The 19,956-nt window shown below is 50.8% G+C and overlaps 1 protein-coding gene across 1 annotated transcript in view; it reads right to left on the reverse strand.

Annotated features, from left to right (window-relative positions):
- Positions 1-5,621: 5,621 nt before the first annotated feature.
- Positions 5,622-19,956, reverse strand: part of NGFR (nerve growth factor receptor) — a 30,169-nt gene continuing 15,834 nt past the window's right edge. The window contains exons 3-6 of the mRNA XM_067540893.1: positions 18,534-18,893; positions 10,128-10,371; positions 7,220-7,380; positions 5,622-6,518 (exon numbers count right to left, since the gene is read on the reverse strand). Of these exons, the coding sequence (XP_067396994.1) occupies positions 6,217-6,518; positions 7,220-7,380; positions 10,128-10,371; positions 18,534-18,893 (1,067 nt within the window). The 3' untranslated portion in view covers positions 5,622-6,216. The remainder of the gene's footprint in view (positions 6,519-7,219; positions 7,381-10,127; positions 10,372-18,533; positions 18,894-19,956) is intronic.

Genomic DNA, 19,956 nt, shown 5'->3' on the forward strand with positions numbered 1-19,956 from the left:
AGACATCAGAACATATAAATCAGTGCTCAGAGAACACAGCAGAGGGTATACTTCATGCGGTTGAAGGGAAGGCAGGATGGTCAAATGCTAGCCTGCAGCTCAGGAGATCTTGGTTTATTTCTCCTATTTTTCCATAAACTTCTTTTGTAACTTTACACAAGTCGTTTAATCTCCTTGGGTCTCAGTTCCCCATCTGTAAGATGGGAATAGCAGCACTTCCCTGCCTGAAAGCAGTTACCACGGTGATAGGAGTCTTATAAGTACCGCAAACTTCTTCCACTGCCTTCCAGAGAGTACTTTGCAAATCCCAGCCAAGACCCCAATATAATCCTGTTTTCATGCAAATTCCCTGTGTGATTAAAAAAATGGGGACAACCCAAAATATTGGAGCTCGTTGAAAATGTTCAGATAAAGTTTCGTTCTAACGTTTTGCAGGGACTTTTAACACAAAACCCGAGAATTTTCACTTCATTCCGATTCAAATACAAATGTTCCCTTTGATGTTACTGGAAAATTTCAATTCTTTTCCGTTCTCAAAAACTGAAACAAAAATTGCCATCTGAAATGAAGCTAAATGAACATTTTTGCTCTGAAATTTCCCACTGAAATTTTTTTTTAAATGTCACCAAAAACTAAATTTTCCTGTGATAAATTTCATTTTCGATGAAAACCAAATTTTCTGGTGGGAACAAAAGTTCAAAAAACTTCCACCAGTTCTACAAAATTTGCTTTTCAGAGTTCGCTACAAGGCATTTTTGTGTGAAACATAATACAGGTATGTTACGACTATGCTCACCTTCCCCATATATAAGGCAACACAAAATTAAAGCTACTTCATTTACAATACCTAAGCACCATCGGGTTCTGCAAAGAATACCAGATCTCTCATATTATGCTTGAGTGCCTCCATATAAAAAATGAGTAATGTGGTGAATATTAACATTTTCTTAAAAATCCCTTGCCTGCATTCCTAACACCACCATGGATTGTTAAAGATAAAAAGCTTTCTGACTCAAATGTACTTTTTATTGTCTCTAGTCTTTCATCATGTGTTTATATTTCTCACAGTTTGACCTAGCCTGATAAATTTCAGTTTTTGCTTCTCATGCCTTAGCCCAGTGCTGCTGGCCCAGATTTTTGCAAATGGCTTGTGATTTGGGGACACCTTAAAGGGCCATGATTTTCAGAAAGTGCTGAGCACTCACCCTCTGAAACTCAGCCCCTTTTAAGGTATCTTCACTTGGGTACTCAAAGTCACTAGTCACTTTCAAAAATCTTGACTATTTCCAGCACTGAAGCAGGAATATTTTAATCCAATCTTTCCTGTTTCCATTGTTTTTGTTTTCTCCTTAAAATATTTTGGACATTTCTACTCACATTAAGATTTCTAAAACTTAAAAAATATATCTATCTAAATGGGCAAAAATTTTCAGAAATGGGGGCATAAAAGTTCAGCTCTTAAATCCATATTTTAGCACCTGGTTAAATGGCCTGATTTTCAGAGGTGCTTAGCAACCTGCATTTCCCATTGACCTCATAGGGAGCTGCTAGAGCTCACGCTTAAATCAGGCCATTTAATTACACGCCTACATATGGTCATGGGTGTGGGATTTTCCAAAGCACCTTCAGTGATCCATTGAAATCTGTTAGGACTCGTACTCTTAAATCAATTAAGCCAGATCCTCAAAGCTATGAAAGGTAGGGGCATGTTTGCATGTCCCAGACTAGAAGCCCATCTTTTAGCGCTCCACACCCCCATCTTTTAAATCACAATGGGTACAGTTTTCCAAACCACTTAAAGGAATTAGGTGCTTAACTTCCATTGACTTGCAATGGGATTTGGGCACCATCTAACACCCTCTGATACCTTTGAAAATTCCAGCCTTTTCCTTTCAGAAGGTCTGGAGTTCCATCATCGATCTTTTGTCAGCTTCGCATGGCCTTTTAACACTGCCGTGATAATCATTTTAAAAAGTGTGCGTATGTCAATTGCCCTCTGTTATCTCTTTAGTCTGTAAAGCCAGAATCAAGGTTATTATAACAAACACAAGGTTGGTAACATAAAATTTAACCTTCAATGCAGAGAGGTGAGCGAACGGACCTTTGACACAACGCGGTCTGTCAGGAAGACACTGAGAAGCCAGTCAGTTCAGTGGGACTGAATGGCACCAGTTATAACACTAGAATATATTTGTGGAAGAACGGGTAACAGCTAGACCCCGTGCTAAGGCAGCATTGAACAGAAGCCTTGATGAAAAAGCCAAGGTCTCCTGTTCGTGAGCTTTGTAACCCACGTCACACTTAGAAACATTTAGCAGTGAGTAAAACAAGACAGTATTATTTACAAAGCTTAGTTGTCTCATTGGGGTTCCCCCCTTCTTCCTCATTTAATAACAAGGCGGAGCTGGGCGGCCAAACGGCAGGTCTGTAGTTAGCCTGTCATCCTTCACTTACAGTCTCTCAGATTTCTCCTTTCAGGGACCAATTTGGCCGTTTTAGAGCACACCGGAATTAGAGCAGAGATGAACTTTGCCCACAGACTCCAACTCGTCTGTGAAATCATGGACTTCACCAAAACTTAGCCACTGCAGGGCTGGAACATGATTTCCTTCCTCTCACACTGTTCCCATTGCTTTCCAAAACCATGCTGGCCGGGCAAGGATCCAGAATCAGGCTTCTAATGAATCAGCAGCTCTGCGGATATACTACATGAACTTGCTGGCTTGAGATCTGGAGGAGAAGGCCAGACCAGAGGTGTAAAAGGAGGAAGGGTGAAGGGATTTCTCCCCGCCCGCACATAGGTTCTGCTACAATTTCTTCACTAGCTACCAGTAAAATAAGATTTGATCCTGTGCTGTGGAAGCAGGCACAGGGTAATAGTGTAGAACTGGAGACGTTTGGGATCAGATTCTTCCTCGCACTGAATAGCAGAGCTGGTCAGGAATTTTCCAAAGAAACTTTTTTGTCCATTGGAAAATGCTGGTTCTTTGAAATGGAAACTTTTTTTTTTTTTTTTTTTTTGCAGAAATGGGCCAGTTTAGACAAAATTTTCTACTCAACATTTTTTTGGGGGTGGGGAGAAAGGTTCAAAATTTTTCATTGTGACATTTTCTAAATGAAACATTGCAGTTTTCCAGTTCACAGTGGCTTTTCTCTGAAAAATGTCAACTAATTCTAGTACCCCCCCCCCCCCGCCCAAGAAAAAAACCTTAAAAATGGTCAAAATTAAAACAAAATGCTTCAAAATTTTTGAAATGAAATGTTTTGACCTGAACTGATTTTTTTTTTTTTTTTTTGGCCATATCTTTTGATTGGTGAAAAACGTTGCCAGTTGGACTTTTCATCTCAACATGGGATGAGAACATTTTTCAATATCTTGAAAACTTTCATGGGATGGGAGAATTATTCCCTGGCCAGCTGTGTTTGAATAGCCCCTTATTCCATGAGTCTTCATCTTCCTTGGGGGAGCCAGGTGCTATTCAGGGAGAGCAAGGCGGGATAGAATCCGGCCCTCTCTGAAGATCAAAGCGCTGTGAAACAATCTTCTAAGTCATCCAAATTTTTGCTACCAGTTACTGGGCCCTCAAAAGAAGCAAACCCAAAAATGATCTCCCCACACTCAAGCTTTTAACACTCAGGTCTGCTCTGAAGTTTAAGTCACCTTTCCCTTCTGGCTGGGCGGATTACAACAGATCCACGTTCTACAATCACATTCCCATTCTGTGTTTTCCTCCTGCTTTGCTCCACAGACTGTTGGCAACTTAAGAGTTCTTCCACCTTGCGGTCTCTTGGTGGGACACCTTATTTGCAGCTCCGGGCCTCCTGAGAAACTGGACTGTGGCGTGGGCGGCAGAATCTAGAATGCTGCAGTCCAGAATTCAGCCCACCCAATCTGGAGTGAGGTATGATTACCAGAACTGTCCTGCATCTTATTACAGCTCCCGTGCAGTCATTGCCCTTTGAACTACCAGCCATACTAGGAATCCGATGGGTTCAGGAGGTAGAACTTCCACTGGGGCAAGGAGGACGCTTGCAAAGCAGGGATGTGCTGCAGATCTGGGAGAGGTCTGCTGAGCCTCTGAAGGGCTAAAGCACTTTGCGTAGTCCCCTTGACTTCCTGATGGCTGTCGGCGGATATGGGAGCCCTTCAAGTGAAGGAAAGGCGTTTTCAAGTCACCCTTCACATCGGGAGATTTATCAGAAAGGGAGTCCTATAGCCAGGGAGAAGCCACTCACATCCATGACTGCCAGCTACCCTGGGCTCCATTCGAACTCCCCTCTCCTAGGAACACATCTCCGGTGCACCAGGAACCGATAACTTCCTCCACTGGGTGGGGAACAGCTGAGTCCTATGATTGGATGTTTTCTAGTGTCGTCTTCAAAGAAGGAACTTCTAAACGACGGTTGGGCTTAGCTGGTTTGGAAGGAGTTAGAGCCGCCCAGCCCCGCAATGCCAGCCTTCACCCAAACCCATTTCCAAGTCCGGGAAAAGCGCCCTTGAAAACACTCCTCCACCCTCTGTTCCTTTACAAACATTGCTGAAGCTGCCCCACTTCCTGGGTCTTCCCTAGAAGCCTCAAAATACCCAAAGGAGCCTGTCCTCAGGCTATTTCCAGCTTTGAAGATGCCAAGAGGTGCAGACGCCTTCTGACCCTTTCAAGCCACATTCGTACCAGCTCAGATCCTACGGGAATGAGCCTGGTCTAGGAGCCCGTACAGAATAGGATTGACTCCATCACTGACGGCACTAATAAAGAGGCCAGGAGGAGACGGCGCGTTCATCATCACAGGGGTTTGTAAAGCCCAAAACCAGCTCGCCTGAACCCCGAGGCTTAGTCTGAGCTGCTGGTGCAGACCAGTTACCCCAGTGCAATCACTCTTCATGCTTCGGCTAGCTCACCCAGACGCTAAAGCCACTTTCCCCTGGCTCTTCAGCCCTTAATGCAGCAGCAGTGATTACATTGTAGCCCACAGTATGAGGAAGGGCATAGTTCCTGTCTCCTACTGTCTCACTGGTGCAGTATGTGACAGGTCTGGGATGATATCTGAGTCTGGGATGATATCTAGCTCTCCTTGGTGGCACGGAGATTTCTGGCTGACCTGCCGTGTGACTGATGGCGACTGTTCTCTGCTTTCCCCGGGGTAGGCACTTCCCCAGCCCTTTGGCGGTTTTGCTATTCTCCACCGGAGTTCGGCGGCTCCCCCGCGGGTGGTGTCTGGCCAGCAGAGATCAGTGCCTGGGAAGGTGCTGGCTATTGGCTGCTGGGCACCCGAGGTGGGCAAACGAGATTATTCTGGAGGTAACTAAATTGTCTCTTAACGTGTCAGGCAGCCTGGATGCAAAGGACCAAGGCAAACTCTTCGGAGCCCGTGGAATGTGCGTATCATGCAGGCGTGTGGATTGCTCTCTCCAACGCAAGCGCTGTGTCATGATTCACAGTGTACATTCTGCCTGCTAGAAACAAAGTCCTCCCACCCCTCGCCATTCCCAAGGACAGTGCCGAGGGACAGACGCATATTTCTACAGACAGATCCTCTTTTTCCCCCCACTGCATCCTGGGGTAGCTCCTTCAAATGTACATCCCTCTGCTCCCCACCCACCCCTCGTCCCAATTCCCTGTCAATAACATCTTCAATCAAACGTTAGCCATGAAATCCACTCAGGTCTCTCTGCATTCAGCCGAGTCCATTCTTCCTGGCTTGGCAGATGCAATTCAAAGGGCAGCAGCTGGTGATCTGGGGCAAAACAGAAGGGGGTGGATATTGTGGGAGCAGGGGAAGATCTTCAGAGGGAGAGGGGGAACGAAGAGGACAGAGAAAGAAAGAGAAGAGAGACCTGAGAGAGAGTAAACATGGTCATTGTTGCAGCCACTGGTGACGTTGTTGGGGCTCAGGGGAAGGGGCACGCGGGACACTCCGAAGCCATCAACCACTTCTAGGTCCCAGCAAGACTGAACGAGGCAACAGCCCCCGTTTGCCTTGGCTAGCTCCCTTCCACTTTAGCATCAGCCAGTCCGCAGTGGGAAAGGTGGGTGGAAAAAAGGGGACAATACTGAAAATAAGAAGTCAGTGCATATGGGATTGTGTGTAAATAGCGGGGCCCCAGAGGGGGAGCCCCATTTCCTTCACATCTTCTCTCCGGAGGGGGTATCTCGGGGGGCGGGGTTGCAGAGGGGCTGGCTGGGGGAGGAGGGGGCGCCTCTCCCACCCCACCCTTCACACCGGTGACGTAGCGGTCGACTCGCTGTATAAGCTCTCCACAATGTCTCCCCGCTGGATTCTGCGCAGGGCGGAATAAAGGGTGTCCATGGTGGCGCTGTCCTTGCTGGACCAGTCGGAGAGCAGGGCACGGACAGGGCATTCCTCCTGCGTGAAGGAGTCTATGTGATCCTCCTTGTAGCCCAGCTCTCCGGCCAGGTGACGCCAGGTGTCCTCCGGGGAGCTGTTCAGCAGCTTCTCCACCTCCTCTTGCTTGTTAGGGGGCAGGCTGGTGTAGAGGTTCCCGTCTCCTTTCAGAGCTGCGCAGGGAAGAGGAGGAAAAGATCAGGATCACTATGGCCTTTGAGAGGCGAAACTGAACCAGAGCGTCAGGCTGATAGAAGCCTTTAACTACCTGAAAGGGGGTTCCAGGGAGGATGGAGCTAGGCTGCTCTCAAGGGTGGCAGAGGGCAGGACAAGGAGCAACGGTCTCAAGTTGCAGTGGGGGAGGTCTAGGTTGGATATTAGGGAAAACCTCTTCACTAGGCGGGTGGTGAAGCACGGGAATGGGAGGTGGTGGAATCTCCATCCTCAGAGGTTTTTGAGGTGAGACTTGACAAAGCCCTGGCTGGGATGATTTAGTTGGGGTTGGTCCTGCTTTGAGCAGGGCGTGGGACTAGACACCTCCTTCCAACCCTCATCTTCTCTGATTCTAGGGGGCCAGAAGGCCCAGAAAAGCACCGGAATCGGGGAGGGGCCAGGCAGCTCAATGCTTTGTCTGAACTGGCAGACCTTCCAAGATAAATGGGGTATGCCCATGAACTGTATCCTCCTGCGTATCTGGGCTTGCACCCCACTGTTTCTGTTCTGGGGCTCCCCACTGCGCCTCAGACCCAACCTGCAGCACCTGACCAGCCATTCCCATCTCGATCCTGACGCACAGCTCCCCTTCCCCACTGTACCATCTCCCAGCTCTGCCAGCACCCCATCCTGGCACCGCTTGGTGGTGGATAAACCTTACCCTGCACCTGTGCTGTCTGTGTATGCGTCTGTTGGTCGTGAAGGCTTTGGCTGTCCACGGAGATCCCACTGTCGCTGTGAAGCTTCTCCCCTTCCGGAGAGGGGGTCTGGTTGACAGGACGGTTGTTGGCGCCTTGTTTGTTCTGTTTGCAGCTGTTCCACCTGCAGAAGGAACCGGCAAAGAGGAGTGAAACAGCCCCATCCGCCAGCCTCTTACCTGGGTCTTACTGTAAGTCAGCCAGCCACAGGCCCTCATTCTACCTGCCCTGTCCCTTTGGACCCGGTCTGCCTTGGCAGTGCTGGTATAAATATCGATATGAGGGCAAAGCAGCAGAGAGCTTTAAAGATCCAGGCTCTAGCATCCTGGTTCTGATTACTGTGGTGCATTGCAGTAACACCTAGGAACCCAAGTGAGGGACCGAGACCCCCATTGTGCTAGGCACTGTACAAGCAGAGAGCAAAGCGACTGTCCTTGCCTCAAAGGGCTTGCTAGCTAAGTGTCAGCTGGGTATAAATGAGGATCCAGGGCCTGTCTACACTACAGTAGCACAGCTACAGTGCTGCTGCTATACAGCCATCATGTAGACACTTCCTACGTGAGGGCTGGGGTTTTGTCATCGATGTCGTTAATCCACCTCTCCAAGAGACGTGCCTAGAATTCTTCCGTCAATCTGCCTGTGTCTACAGTGGGTGTTAGGTCACCTGAACTCTTTCACACAGGGCGCAAAATATTTCACAGCCCTGAGTGAGGTAGCTAGGTTGACCGAAGTTTTAGGCGTGGACCAGGCCTAACTTGTCCACTGAGATCCGTGGCATTACAGCAGCGTACGCGGCCACCAAGACAGGCTGCACGACTCCATTATGATTAGGAGAGGATTGGTTTTGTTAGCTTGGAGCGCCTAGGTTTAGCCAGGGTGACTAAAAAGATTTAAGCCAGAATTAGTCCTTCAGGGGAGAACCACTGCATTTCTCCGACAGTCTATGGGCCAGGTTCTCCGATGGTGTAAACTGGCACAGCTCCACTGAACTCAGGGCCAATTTGCACCCGAGTTTCCTGTGAACATAAACTTTCCTTTAAACATAAAAATATCTTAAAAAAAAAGAGATGGAAAACTAACCGGTGCAGGTATACAGGGCGTCTGTGCACATGTGTGACTGTGTGCACACCGTTAGCCAATGTATATGTTCTATGTATTGCACACCATATTATGATGTGTTACACATCATATTAATATTACATACATTATATATGAATGTTAGCACCAAGTTATGCTAAGTTATATTAGGTTCACTCTTGCCCACTTATGTCAAGAGATCTATATCCCAAAACACCTTGCAAAACTAGACACAGCGTTTGGCATTAGCAAATATAAATCCTGTCAAAAGCAACATACATGAGTGTTCTACTCAGGTGCAAGGTAGGAAGTGTCTTCATGGTGTGGGATGGACTGCTTTGTTCAAAAATAGGGGACAAGGGGCACACCATCATACCAGGTCAACAAGGTAAAAGGCTGACCGGTGAATTTTAGTCTTGGTTGACATATTGAGTGCTTTTAACTTGTAAATGGGTCTATTATAAAAAGAGCTAGATTTAGGGGTATAATTTTTGAAGCAAACCTCCTGTGTAAGGTGAACATGCTGCAAGAAACAGCTTCCCAGAAAGAGTGGAATGCATCACTCCTTTTCGTATTGTACTACTTCGTCTTTAGACAACAAACTTGGCGAAGGCTGGACATTGGGGTCTCCTGAACGTTTTTAATCATGAGCCGGTGAGTGCAGGCCAAATCACTCGACTGCATTTTCGTCAGCAATACATACGGGATTTTGTGTGCTCACATCAATGCGTGTAAAACTGGGCGTGCAGACGTGAATCACTGCACCCATGTGCTTTGTGTGCACATGGAAATGCATAGGAACCAGTGTGTGGGCAATGTGAATCATTGCACAGAGGGAAATGCAAAGGTACATGGAATTGTGTGTGCACATGTAACTGAATGTGAATTTAGTGACTCGGTGCATGTGTTGTTGAGTGTGTATGTGTACGTAAGAACCCATGTGTTGTGCATATGTGAATATGCTTGTGGGTGTGCACATGTGACTGTCTTCGGGGTGTGTATATATGAACCTCTGCGGCATAACTTCAGTGGGAGTTTCCTTAGCAGAGAATTCAGTCTCCTCCCTAGGAATGACAGTGATTAGGGATATTTTCCAGCGTGTGGGTATGTGGAGAAATCACAGCCCTCTGTGCAAACACGGAACCAGCTGCAACCTGCATGAGCACCAGGTGCAAATCCTAGCACAAAGGGGGTGAGCTGATACGAGAAATTGAAAGTGACGGCATTGCAGAATGTATAGGAATTACAAGCACCCGCAGGGGAAATGAGAGAGCTAAAGAGCAAGAAAAGTGAGCGAGAACACACAGGGCCCCATTCCCCTTTGCTCTGCATTGAAGGGCATGTGAGTGCCCGACTCCCCTTGACCTTCCATAGGAGATGAGTGGCCACCTCCCATGCGGGCCTTTGAAAAGCTCCCCTCCAATGCTGTCATTCACACCAGTGCAAAGTGGGTTTCAAAGGCCTCCCTCCCCTCCTGACTTTGCTCTCCCTTTGCACTGCTGTAAACGCTTGCACAAGATGAAGGGCTACCGTGGATCAGACCTGCAGAAGGATGCAAGTTCCCCTGGCTTTATTTGCCCTCTCCTTCCATCCGCCTCCCCTCCAACCCCTACAGGCATGCAAGTTACACCACCTCCAAGTCTGACCCATTATCACCAAACGTCCCAAGACAATCAGGTGCTACCAGAGAAAGCTGCAAGATGAGGCAGTAATTGCCCTGGGCCGCAGCTTCCCCCACTCCTGGATCCATCCCTCCATTCCTAGAAGGCCCTCAGGGCACTGGCCCCTGCCTACCTTTTGAAAGCAATGTAGGCCATTAGACCCACCACCACGGCTGCCAGGATGGAACAGTAGACAGGGATGAGGTTATCAGCAGTGCCCCGGCTCACGACTGGCTGGGAGCTACCCATGACAGTGGTGACTGTATCTGCTAGGGTGCTGGTGATGCCTTCTGTATCAAATGGGTCTTTGGTGGAAGGTAGGGGGCTGTCAGACCCCATCAGGGTGGGAGTCCGAGGTGTCCAGCGAGGGTGAAGATCTGCCAACGGGAATAAAAATGGAGTTAGCAACGCACCCCGCCTTTTCTCCTCTCTAGCGCTCAGTAATGGCTGTCAATAGCCTAGGCACGGTAGGGAAGGGGGAGGCGATGGACCATCCAAATGGCAAAGCGTTTGCAGGGCATAATGCCAGAAGAGGCGCTGGGCAGTGAGACTTGCCACTCTTTGGGAGACTGTAGCCAGCCCTCTCCCAATGAAGCTCTGTTGGTACCCAGGGGGAGGAGCTAAGACAAAGCCCCGCCCCTCCTCACACAGACACACCCCTCGGGGGCCATTAACAGTGTTAGCCATCTTTCCCCAGCACCATGCCACATTGATGAGGGAGCTGTGAAAACAGATACTGCACAGTCCCTGCCGTTGACTCTCTCTGGTGGGGCTTGGGGGAGAAGCCGTTTATCTCAGAGGTCACTAAACCTGCCCGAAGACGGCCAGGACTTTCTGGCAGAGGGGGACTTACACAGGAAGCCCACCCTAGGGATGTGTATAGGTCGTGATCTGAATTCTGCAGCTTGAACCCATCTCAAACCACTGTCTGCCAACCCTAAACATATCACACCGTTGGTGCTGCTTTGGAATGATCACATGCTGAGTGTGACTGATCTACCAAGCCTCCCATTCCTCTCTCTCATTAGCTCTCCCCCAGCACCGCCCAGCTACGGCAGGTCAGAGTCAAGTAGCCCTTCATGTGGCAGCTTTTTTAGGCGGGCATGAAATTCTGTTCCAGGGAGCGCTGAATCTTTTCCAAGTCCATTCTCCCACCCCGGGACGGCTGACTCCGCCTGGAGCCAGCTCAGAAACCTCTTTGAAGCTTGTTCTTTTCCAGTTTTTGTTTTTTCTGAAGCTCAAGGAGTTTGACATGTCAATCTCTAAAGGGCGTGAAATCTGGAGCAGCCGCGACGCCAACCAAATGGAAAAGGGCAAAGGGTTTCAGAAAAGCGGCGCTATTGCCAAATACCAAGGGCGGGGTGGAAACTGGGAGTGGTTGATAGCGGGAGGCTAGTTTGCAGGGCAGGGAGGGTTTCTGGATAAGGGAGATCTATAAGCAACACACCGGATGGCCTCCCTCATAGATAAGGGTCACCACTCAGGAAGGCTGAATGCAGTGAAGAAGCAAATTATTGGAATGTGTCACAGCACACGAAGCACGGCAGATTCTTAGCAAGAATGTGGTACAGTCTATGAAGCGCTGTTCGTCCTGAAGGGTCTTACAAGCCATTGCAGTATACCGTGTACACAGAAACCTATTCACACATCACTGAAATGCAGCCACCTCTGGGATGGTGCCAAGGCAGCTTTTTAATGGTCTGCAAAGTGTTCTGCTCTAACCCCAAACGAGCCGAAATTAAACTTGGTTCAGACGCATTATTATTATTTGTATTTCGGTTGAACTAAGGTGAGAGACCCCCGTTGTGGGGCGCTGCGCAGACATTGAGTAAAAGACAAGGCGCTTACAATCTAAAGAGACAAGCCAAAGGGGAAAGAGAGGAAGTGGCTTGCCCAAGGTCACCCAGCCGGCAAGTGGCAGAGCTGGGAATAGACATCAGGTCTCCTGATTTTCCTCACATTGCCTCTCAAAATGAGTTCTTGTTACATACCAGATATGGCTCTCACGGATTTTGTTCTTGTTCTTCAATTTTTCTTCAGAGCTGGCTATGTACAGCCATAATGGCCTACAATTTATAGGAGAGAGGCACCAAGAATACGCACAGCCAATGGAGAATGGAGAAGGAATTCAGGATGTCAGATTATAATCATCCAAATATAGATATCTTAAATAAGCACTGACCAAGGTGGGACAGGACACGTAACGCCACGACGATTTAAATCCCCATGGGAATAATCCAAGAAATCGTAACGAGAAATAACGGGATAAGTTTGTGTTAAAAAAGTAAAAAACGAGGAGGATCAATATAAAGAGAAACAACCTCAACGGTGAGATCTATGTGACTGCGTAATAGCCTTCAAAGGACACAATCCCTGGAGATACTGACAACTAGGCAGGACGACTCACTAGAAGACATTGTCAGGAGCAACCCTGCAACGGCAGGAGATTAGCCTAACTGGCTTAATAGGCCAGCTGTGGCACTGGATTTTGGCCGGAACACTGTGGGTCACATCCTGTCTCCTGCTCCTGTGAGACGTGCCACAGCAGGTGAAATGATCATGAACGGTCAGGACTTCAGGTCCTCTTGCAATGGCGCATGCCACCTGCCACCATGCTGGGCCCAATATTGACTTTGGTCCAATATTGGTCCATGGGTCCAATATTGACTTTGAGGAAAGAGCAACCCCCCACCCCCCCGCTGAAGGTCCAACACCACTGCCTGCAACACCATGTTTTTTCCTTCGTGATCTCCCACCTTAATGCAGGCCTGGCCCGACCCTACTCCGCTGATGAAATCTGACTAGATCAGAGCCTGAGGCGAGAGATGTTCTTTCTGCTGCTCTCCCCTCAGTCCTACTTTCTATCTGGAGCCGTGCTGCATGGCAGCAGCAGCAACTCACCTTTGGGGACTGTTCGAAGGATCAGTTCCACTCAGGGAACAGAAGCCCCGTGGTGCTGCACTGTGCATATACATCCCCTTATCCTGCAGAGGAAGGATGGGCTTGTGGGCAGTGGTACAAGACTTGAGAGAGGGGTTCAGTTCCTAGCCCTGTCTCAGACTGTCCTGTGTGAACCTGAGCCACTCCATCTGTGCCTCAGTTCCCCATCTGTACAATGGGCATAATGACATTTTTTTCCACGCCCCCTGTGTCTTCCTTGTCTGTTTAGGCCGTGGGTCCTCAAAACTGTTGAAACCCATGGGAATTAGGTGTCTAAATACCTTTGAGGATCCGGCCCTCGGCTCGTCAGGGCAAGGACTCTCTTACTACGCATCCGTACAGGGCCTGGTACAACGGAGCCCCAACCTCAGTCAGGGCTCACTGTCATTGATTTTAACACCTGGGAATATTGTGCTGTCCAGCCGGCAGACACCTGTGTCTGCTGATCTAGGTATTTATAACGCTTCCAGTCAGTGGTCCATGGTATCTAGGCACTCACGTGTAACAATTGCCCCATCTGAGCCAGACACAGCTGTCTCGCATCAAACACACATCTGCAGTGAGACCTGTATATAGCAATACCATCTGTCTCAGTAACCTACATGGCATCAGGAATGGCGTGAGGGTCATCCCTTGCTGACGTCAAGGTTAGCAAGGACAAGAGGCTGTGGGTTCAAATTACAACATAGCAGATTTAGATTAAATCTCAGGAAAAACTTCCCCATTGTTAGAAGAGTGGAACAAACTGCCTAGGGATGTCATAGCAGCTTTATCATTGGAGGTTTTCAGAAAGAGGCCGGATCAACATTTGTCTTGGATGGTTTAGACACAAAAAATCCTGCATCTTGGAAGAGGGTTAGACAGTGTTTCTCAACCTTTTTGATACCAGGGACCGGCTTCCTATACGGTATCAGGGAGATCTCAGGGACTGGTGCCAGTCCACGGACCGGTCGTCGAGAAACACTGGACAAGATGACCTTTGTGGGCCCGTCTAACCCTGTGGTTCTATGATTCTAAGGTTCTCCTGATTCGCTCCTTCCAGTTTAACGGCAGCGAGGAACCTGCACGCTCACGAAGAGTTAGTGAGCAGCAGCCATTCCAGGTTGTTCTCTTCCAGTCTGTGCCCGGACTCTCCTATTCTACACGCACACCCCGTTGCCCTGTCAGCCTTCTGGGACACACCCTGTCCTTTCAGCTCTGGAGGGGAGAAAAACATTCTCCTATTGGCTGTTTCCCTGTGTTCAGCCAAGAACCGCACCTAGACACGCCTGGTGAAGAAAATGTGTCTCATCTTGTACCTGTGAGGCAGGGAGGGTCTGAGCCCTTTGTTGCTAGAGAGAAGGAAGAAAACAGTCCTGGTGAGTTATGGAAGGTGGCAGGGGAGCAGAGCAGGAATGGGGAAGGCCAGGCCTGTGGGCCTGTGATGTCTCTGACACTTGCAGCATCCCATCGCCAGGAGAACGTCAGAGCTGACACTTCAGCTCCTCTTTTAACTGTACCAGGTGCCACCCTTCCTACCAAATCTAGTGCTTCCTCCATTGCCAGAGGACCTAGGCCTTTCATGCCGCGCTTGCTGTCTGCTATGCGAATAGGGAGTGATCCACCGTCTAGCTCTAGCACCGACATTTGGAACGTCTCACACTGCAGCCTGGGTTCTAGGACCGACATTTGGAATGTGCCATGCTGCAGTCTGGGGTTCTAGGGCTGACATTTGGAATGTGCCACGCCGCAGCCTGGGGTTCTAGATCCGACATTTGGAATGTTCCATGCTGCAGCCCCTGGCATTGGGCATTTGGTACCTTTTGCTCTAGGCTGCTCGTGCGCTCTAGATCAGGACGGACTGATAGCCACCTTCTGGTAGCTGCCTGAGTTCCCGCTCTGCCATGCCCAGCTCAGAGCACGCCCGCTCCAGACTGCGCTCAGATAGCCGTGTCAGCAACACACTGCGGATTAACCCTTGCTCCGGAAGCGATGCCCGTCCATCACCTTTACAAAGACCTTGCCTGTCTGAATGCGCACACAGGCCCCCCTGCCGTCCCCTCCAGCTAGGAGAGAACCACTGCTGCAGCGGTGCCCCAGAGCCCGTCGAGGTGCCGACCCTGGCCACAGGAACAGTCTAACTAGAGCACCACCAGGGACCTGGCAAACGAGCAATGAGGCAAACCAAGATCCAGAGGCCGTTTCTCAGGCTGGCCTGTGCGCCAGCGATTGCTCCTGGCTCAGAAGGAGAACTGCTCGGAGCAGCTGGCAGCCCTCCCTGCTCGGCGCACCTCCCGCGGCTGGGCTGGAACAGAACCCTCCTGTCGGGTCCCATGCTGCCCTTTGAGAGTAGGACTTTGGAAGGCCTTCATGGCTATTTCCTGCCGGGCTCTGATCCCGCCCCTAGCACCCCAGAGCGTAAAATCCTGCTAACAAAGCCCACCCTTTGTGCCTTGTCTTCTGGCTCCATTTATTCAACCCTGGAAAGGAATCGGCCAGAAAGGGCTGCCCAGAACTCCCCCTGCCCTGCAGTGGTGAATCTTAAAAGCTCACGGCACAATGGCCTCTTCTCAGCTTGTGTGCTCCGGGCAGGGAGCATAACTACTCTTCCAACCAAAGGAGGAAACTGGTGCCCTCCCCCACCCCTGCCACCAGCGATCCTGCCATTCATCCTGCTAATGAGCTTTCAAATTAAAGGGCTGCCCCTTTTGGGAAATCCCCTGGGGACTGGGGCTTTCTGTGAAGCGTCATCAGCAAGGCTAAGAGCGGACAGCAGAGGAAACAGATTCATGGAAGAGGGGGTTACTGCCCTGGGACGGAATCTGACCCTCTAAGAAAGAGAATCAGATCACGTGCCTTGTGGTTCCTCCGGTAAACTGCATCCCTTCCTTACATGGGTGACATTTTATGTAAACTAATTAATGTGCTAATCTGCATGTAATCTGGGTTGGCCGGCACGCCGGGTCATTGAACTGGGAACCTCCAGAGCCAAAAAACACAAGCCGTCGTTGCTTGAGTGCAACTGCTTTAGCCCAGGCTGTAACAAACTCACCTCTGCTGGGAGCGGGAGCTCACACCCACCCGTGGGTTACATTGGCCCATAAACTTCCCAAAGCCTGGCCCACCCTTCTCTGCCCAGAGTGCCTCGGGCCAAAAGCCCAGATCCTCACACATTCAGGCTTCTAACTCCCTTTGAAATCAGTGGAAGTTAAGGATCTCTGAGGAGCTGAGGCGAAGTCCTAGGCTGACATTGCAGCTGATCCCCTCTCATCCCCTACTGCAGAGCTGCAAGAAAGAACTGACGGGTCCCACTGACATGAAGCGCCCGGACCTGGACACGAGAAGGGCATTAGAGGAGGCAGTGAAGACGCTGAGACCAGAGCTTGCCATTCCCTGCAGGGGGTGTGTGAATTTGCTCCGTCTGATCCACCCTGGCCTGTATCCCCGTCCTGCGATTTGATTTTATAGAATCGTAGAATCTGAGGGTTGGAAGGGACCTCAGGAGGTCATCTAGTCCCAACCCCCTGCTCAAAGCAGGTTCTTCACCGGCCTCATTCCGCAATGATCCCAGGCGACAACTGAACCATTGCCCCACCCTCCTGATCCTCTTAATTCCCTCTTCTCAACATAAATCCCCCGCAAAATGCAGCCCAGCCCAGCCTCCCTCCTGTGGGGTGGGAGAGCAGAACCCCAGGAAGCAGAGAGCCTTTGTGAAACTCAGTCACCGATCCCACGGGCCAACAGACCCGGTCCTGCCAGGTGCTGAGCTTTGCTGGAGGCGCTCAGCACCGTGGAACACCAAGCCCCAAACAGAGAGGTTCTGGGCCCCCTCCAGCCCTGAAAGGAGGCAAAATGCAGCTCCATGCCCACCCCCTATGCCTGGCAGTGACTAAACACCTCAACCAAGCCCTTATTTATTTATTTTAAGGCAGATGCAATTCATTCCCATTAGAGGCACGCCGGCTGCCAAATTCCATTTTGCAGAAGGCCAGAACTGCCAGGCTCCCCATTGCCACAAACAAAGCATCTGAAACCTATTAAACGGCTCCTCTTTGCTCCAGGTTCCTGTAACCTGGAAACTACCGGGCAGGGTTATTTTTAAACGCTGCACTGGAGGCCTCTGGGCACATCCCTTCCCGCATGAGCCACGCTTCACCTTGGAGCCGAGATGCTGCTGTTGCTGGGAAGTCACAGACCCCTTGGAAATGCACCAGACCAACCAGCAATGCAGGGCAGATCTTTGCAAGCCAGGCAAGAGCTTGAAGCAGACACGAAGCCACTGGTCAGAGAGAGCCAGAACATGGGTTGGCTTGTTAGGAATCTTCCCACTGAACGTTAAAGCCTTGAAATGCTCAGGGCTGCATCCGGGTCAGTGTTGCCTCTTCTATCGCCCCACTACCCTTGGGACCGCTGCTTTATTCCTTCTTACCCTGCCGTGCGTGGAGCCGCGGTCTAGAGCCGGCACTCTGACCCCAGGAGGTCCAGTGGCCACTGCCTGGAATCCCATGCCACTTCCCCTACTACGTGTAGCAGCTTTAATCATAATTTTTGGCTCTGAATTGAGCGGATGGATGATCAGTTTCAGCCCCGGTCAGACAGATGAAACAGTGTTTTGCATGTAAAGCACCTTGCACTGGAGGATCCCGAAGTACTGCGACCAGATGGGTGCAGCACCATTATCCCCTTTATACAGAAGGGGAAACCGAGGCACAAAGAAGCTAAGAGAGTTGGCCAAGCTCCGACAGGTCCCACTCCCCTGACCTAGCCACTGGGCCACAGAGCCTCCCAGGAGAACAAAGATTTGCAGCCAAAGAATTTCCTGATGGAAAATCTTCCGCGTGCCCATTCCCCTGCCTTTGAAGCAGAAGCAGCTGGGGTGGGCTCGGTGCCGGAGCATGCGGGGGGCTATCTGGGCCTCTCTCTGACTTGGAGGGATAGCTGCAAAGGCCATGCGGCGGGGCACAGACCAAGAGAACGTCGTGGCTGGTCCCAGCTCTCATCTGGGAGGCGTTTCTATATTTGCAGGGTGACATTTCTGGGGAAGCCAGGTCTGTCTAGAGCGACAGGTGGAACCATATGGAGCAGTCCAGCCCTGCGCCTCCTGCTTTACCCGAACGACCCTGAAGGGTGCAGAGCAGAGGCAGGGAGGGGGTTCTCCTAAAGTTCCCTGGGGAGGCCACATTGTCTAGGGACTAGAGCACCGAACAGGGAATCGGGACTCCTGGTTCCCAGCCCGTGCTCTGTGAGTTGTGTGGTGTAGTGATCAAAGCAGAGAATTGGGAGCCAGGACTCCTGGGTTCTCTAAGTCTGACAGTGGCTCCTCGTGCGACCATCAACACATCACTTCACACTCCTTGGCTTCAGTTTCCCCTTCAGTAAAATGAGGCTAATGATCCTGACCAAAATGCTTTGAGGGGTACGAATGGAAGGTGTGCTGGGCGACTTATTACGGTGACCTGAACGTCACTCCGGGACAAATCCTGATCTCCAGGAAGTTAAGGGCCAGCCGCCCCCATTGACTTTAACGGGGACTGGATTGGGCCCTAAAGACCAAATCCTAGTCTTAATCTGAACTGCCACGATCTACGCTCCCCGGCCCAGGAACGCAGGGGCCCTTTACCTTTGCACTCGGCGTCCGATATCGGGGTGCACTCCTTCACCATGACCTCGTTCTCCTCGCAGATGGTGCAGGGCAGGCAGGGGTCCATGTGGTTGGCCTCGTCGGAGAAGGTCCCGTCGGGGCACTCCTCACAGACCGTGTTCTGAGTGTCCCCGCACGGGAACATCAGGCCGAAGCCCACCTCGCAGATCTCGCACTCCCTGCACTGGCCACTCCCCTCGTCCTGGTAGTAGCCATAGGCGCATCTGCAGACGGCGTCGTCCGACTCCACGCAGGGAGCCGACATGCTCTGCAGGCCCACGCACTCGGTGCACGGCTTGCACGCCTCCGTGGGGCTGACGGTGTCCGAGTAGGTCACGCCTGCAATGGAGCAGAGAGAGAAAGAGAGAGATCAGTGTGTGGGTGACCTCCTGAGTGAGGGCTACAGGCCCTGCTCTGTGCTGATCCCCAGAAGATATGGGTCTTTAACTCAAACTGTCGCAGTTTGTGCTTTCAGCTCTGGAAGTTCTCGGCTCCCAGAGCCGTGTTCCCCTGCAGGAGGCGCTGTTGCTAGAGTAGCTCCTGCAGCCATATAGACTATGTCGATTCCCCCCCACAAATGCAGCTACTGGTTGCAATGCAAGCTGGCCAAAGGCAGGAGCTGCGGCAGGGCCGACGCTCAGGGCTCTTTGGCATCCTCGCGCAGGAAACGTCATTAGCTGTACTTGGCTGTTACGCCACTGGAACAAGAAGAAACCCAGGAAGTTAAGGGTTTTATTATTATTAGTGCTGGGGAAAGGTGCTAGACTGACAGCTCTGGAGACCCACGGCCCCTCTCCCCAGATCGTGGCACCACACTGTCCTGCCATCGCGCCTCTCCCCGAGAGCTCAGGCTTAGATCCTCAAAGGCCCTGAACTTCCACAGGAACCCATGGATGTTAGGAGCCTCAATACCTTTGAGAATCTGGGCCTCAAGTCTCCACGGCCCACCCGGTCCCCAGCCTGCTCACTGGTGCTAAGGTTGATGTTAGCCCCTTGTCCAGTGGGCCCAGGACCGGGACCAGTGACTCATTTCACAAGCCATCGCCTCTGGCACCATTTGAATCAGCAGGCCAGTGGGGAAAGGCTGGGGATTCCAATAGCGACCCGCTGAGCCACCCAGCCCCCTAAGAAAGGGGCAGGAAGGGAGAAGGAAAGGCACTAATGACGGCGGCCTAAACCTGCCCGCATTCCCTTCACCCTAACCAAAGGGAGCGGAAGGCTGGAAGCTGCAGTTAACCCTGTAATCACAGCAGAACAATTTGCTGCATGGACACAGCCGGAGGCGCACGCTGCAAACTGAGACCCTCTGAACTCCTGCTTGTGGGGAGACCTCAGGACTGTTAGCGAGGAGCTAATCTCTGGCATCATTGCCCCTAATCAGCAAAGCCGTGTAATTAGCGTG

The sequence above is a fragment of the Emydura macquarii genome, unplaced genomic scaffold (genome assembly GCF_026122565.2).
Source record: "Emydura macquarii macquarii isolate MOO-44397 ecotype Brisbane River unplaced genomic scaffold, CSIRO-AGI_Emac_v2 contig_629, whole genome shotgun sequence".
NCBI classification, from domain to species: domain Eukaryota; kingdom Metazoa; phylum Chordata; order Testudines; family Chelidae; genus Emydura; species Emydura macquarii.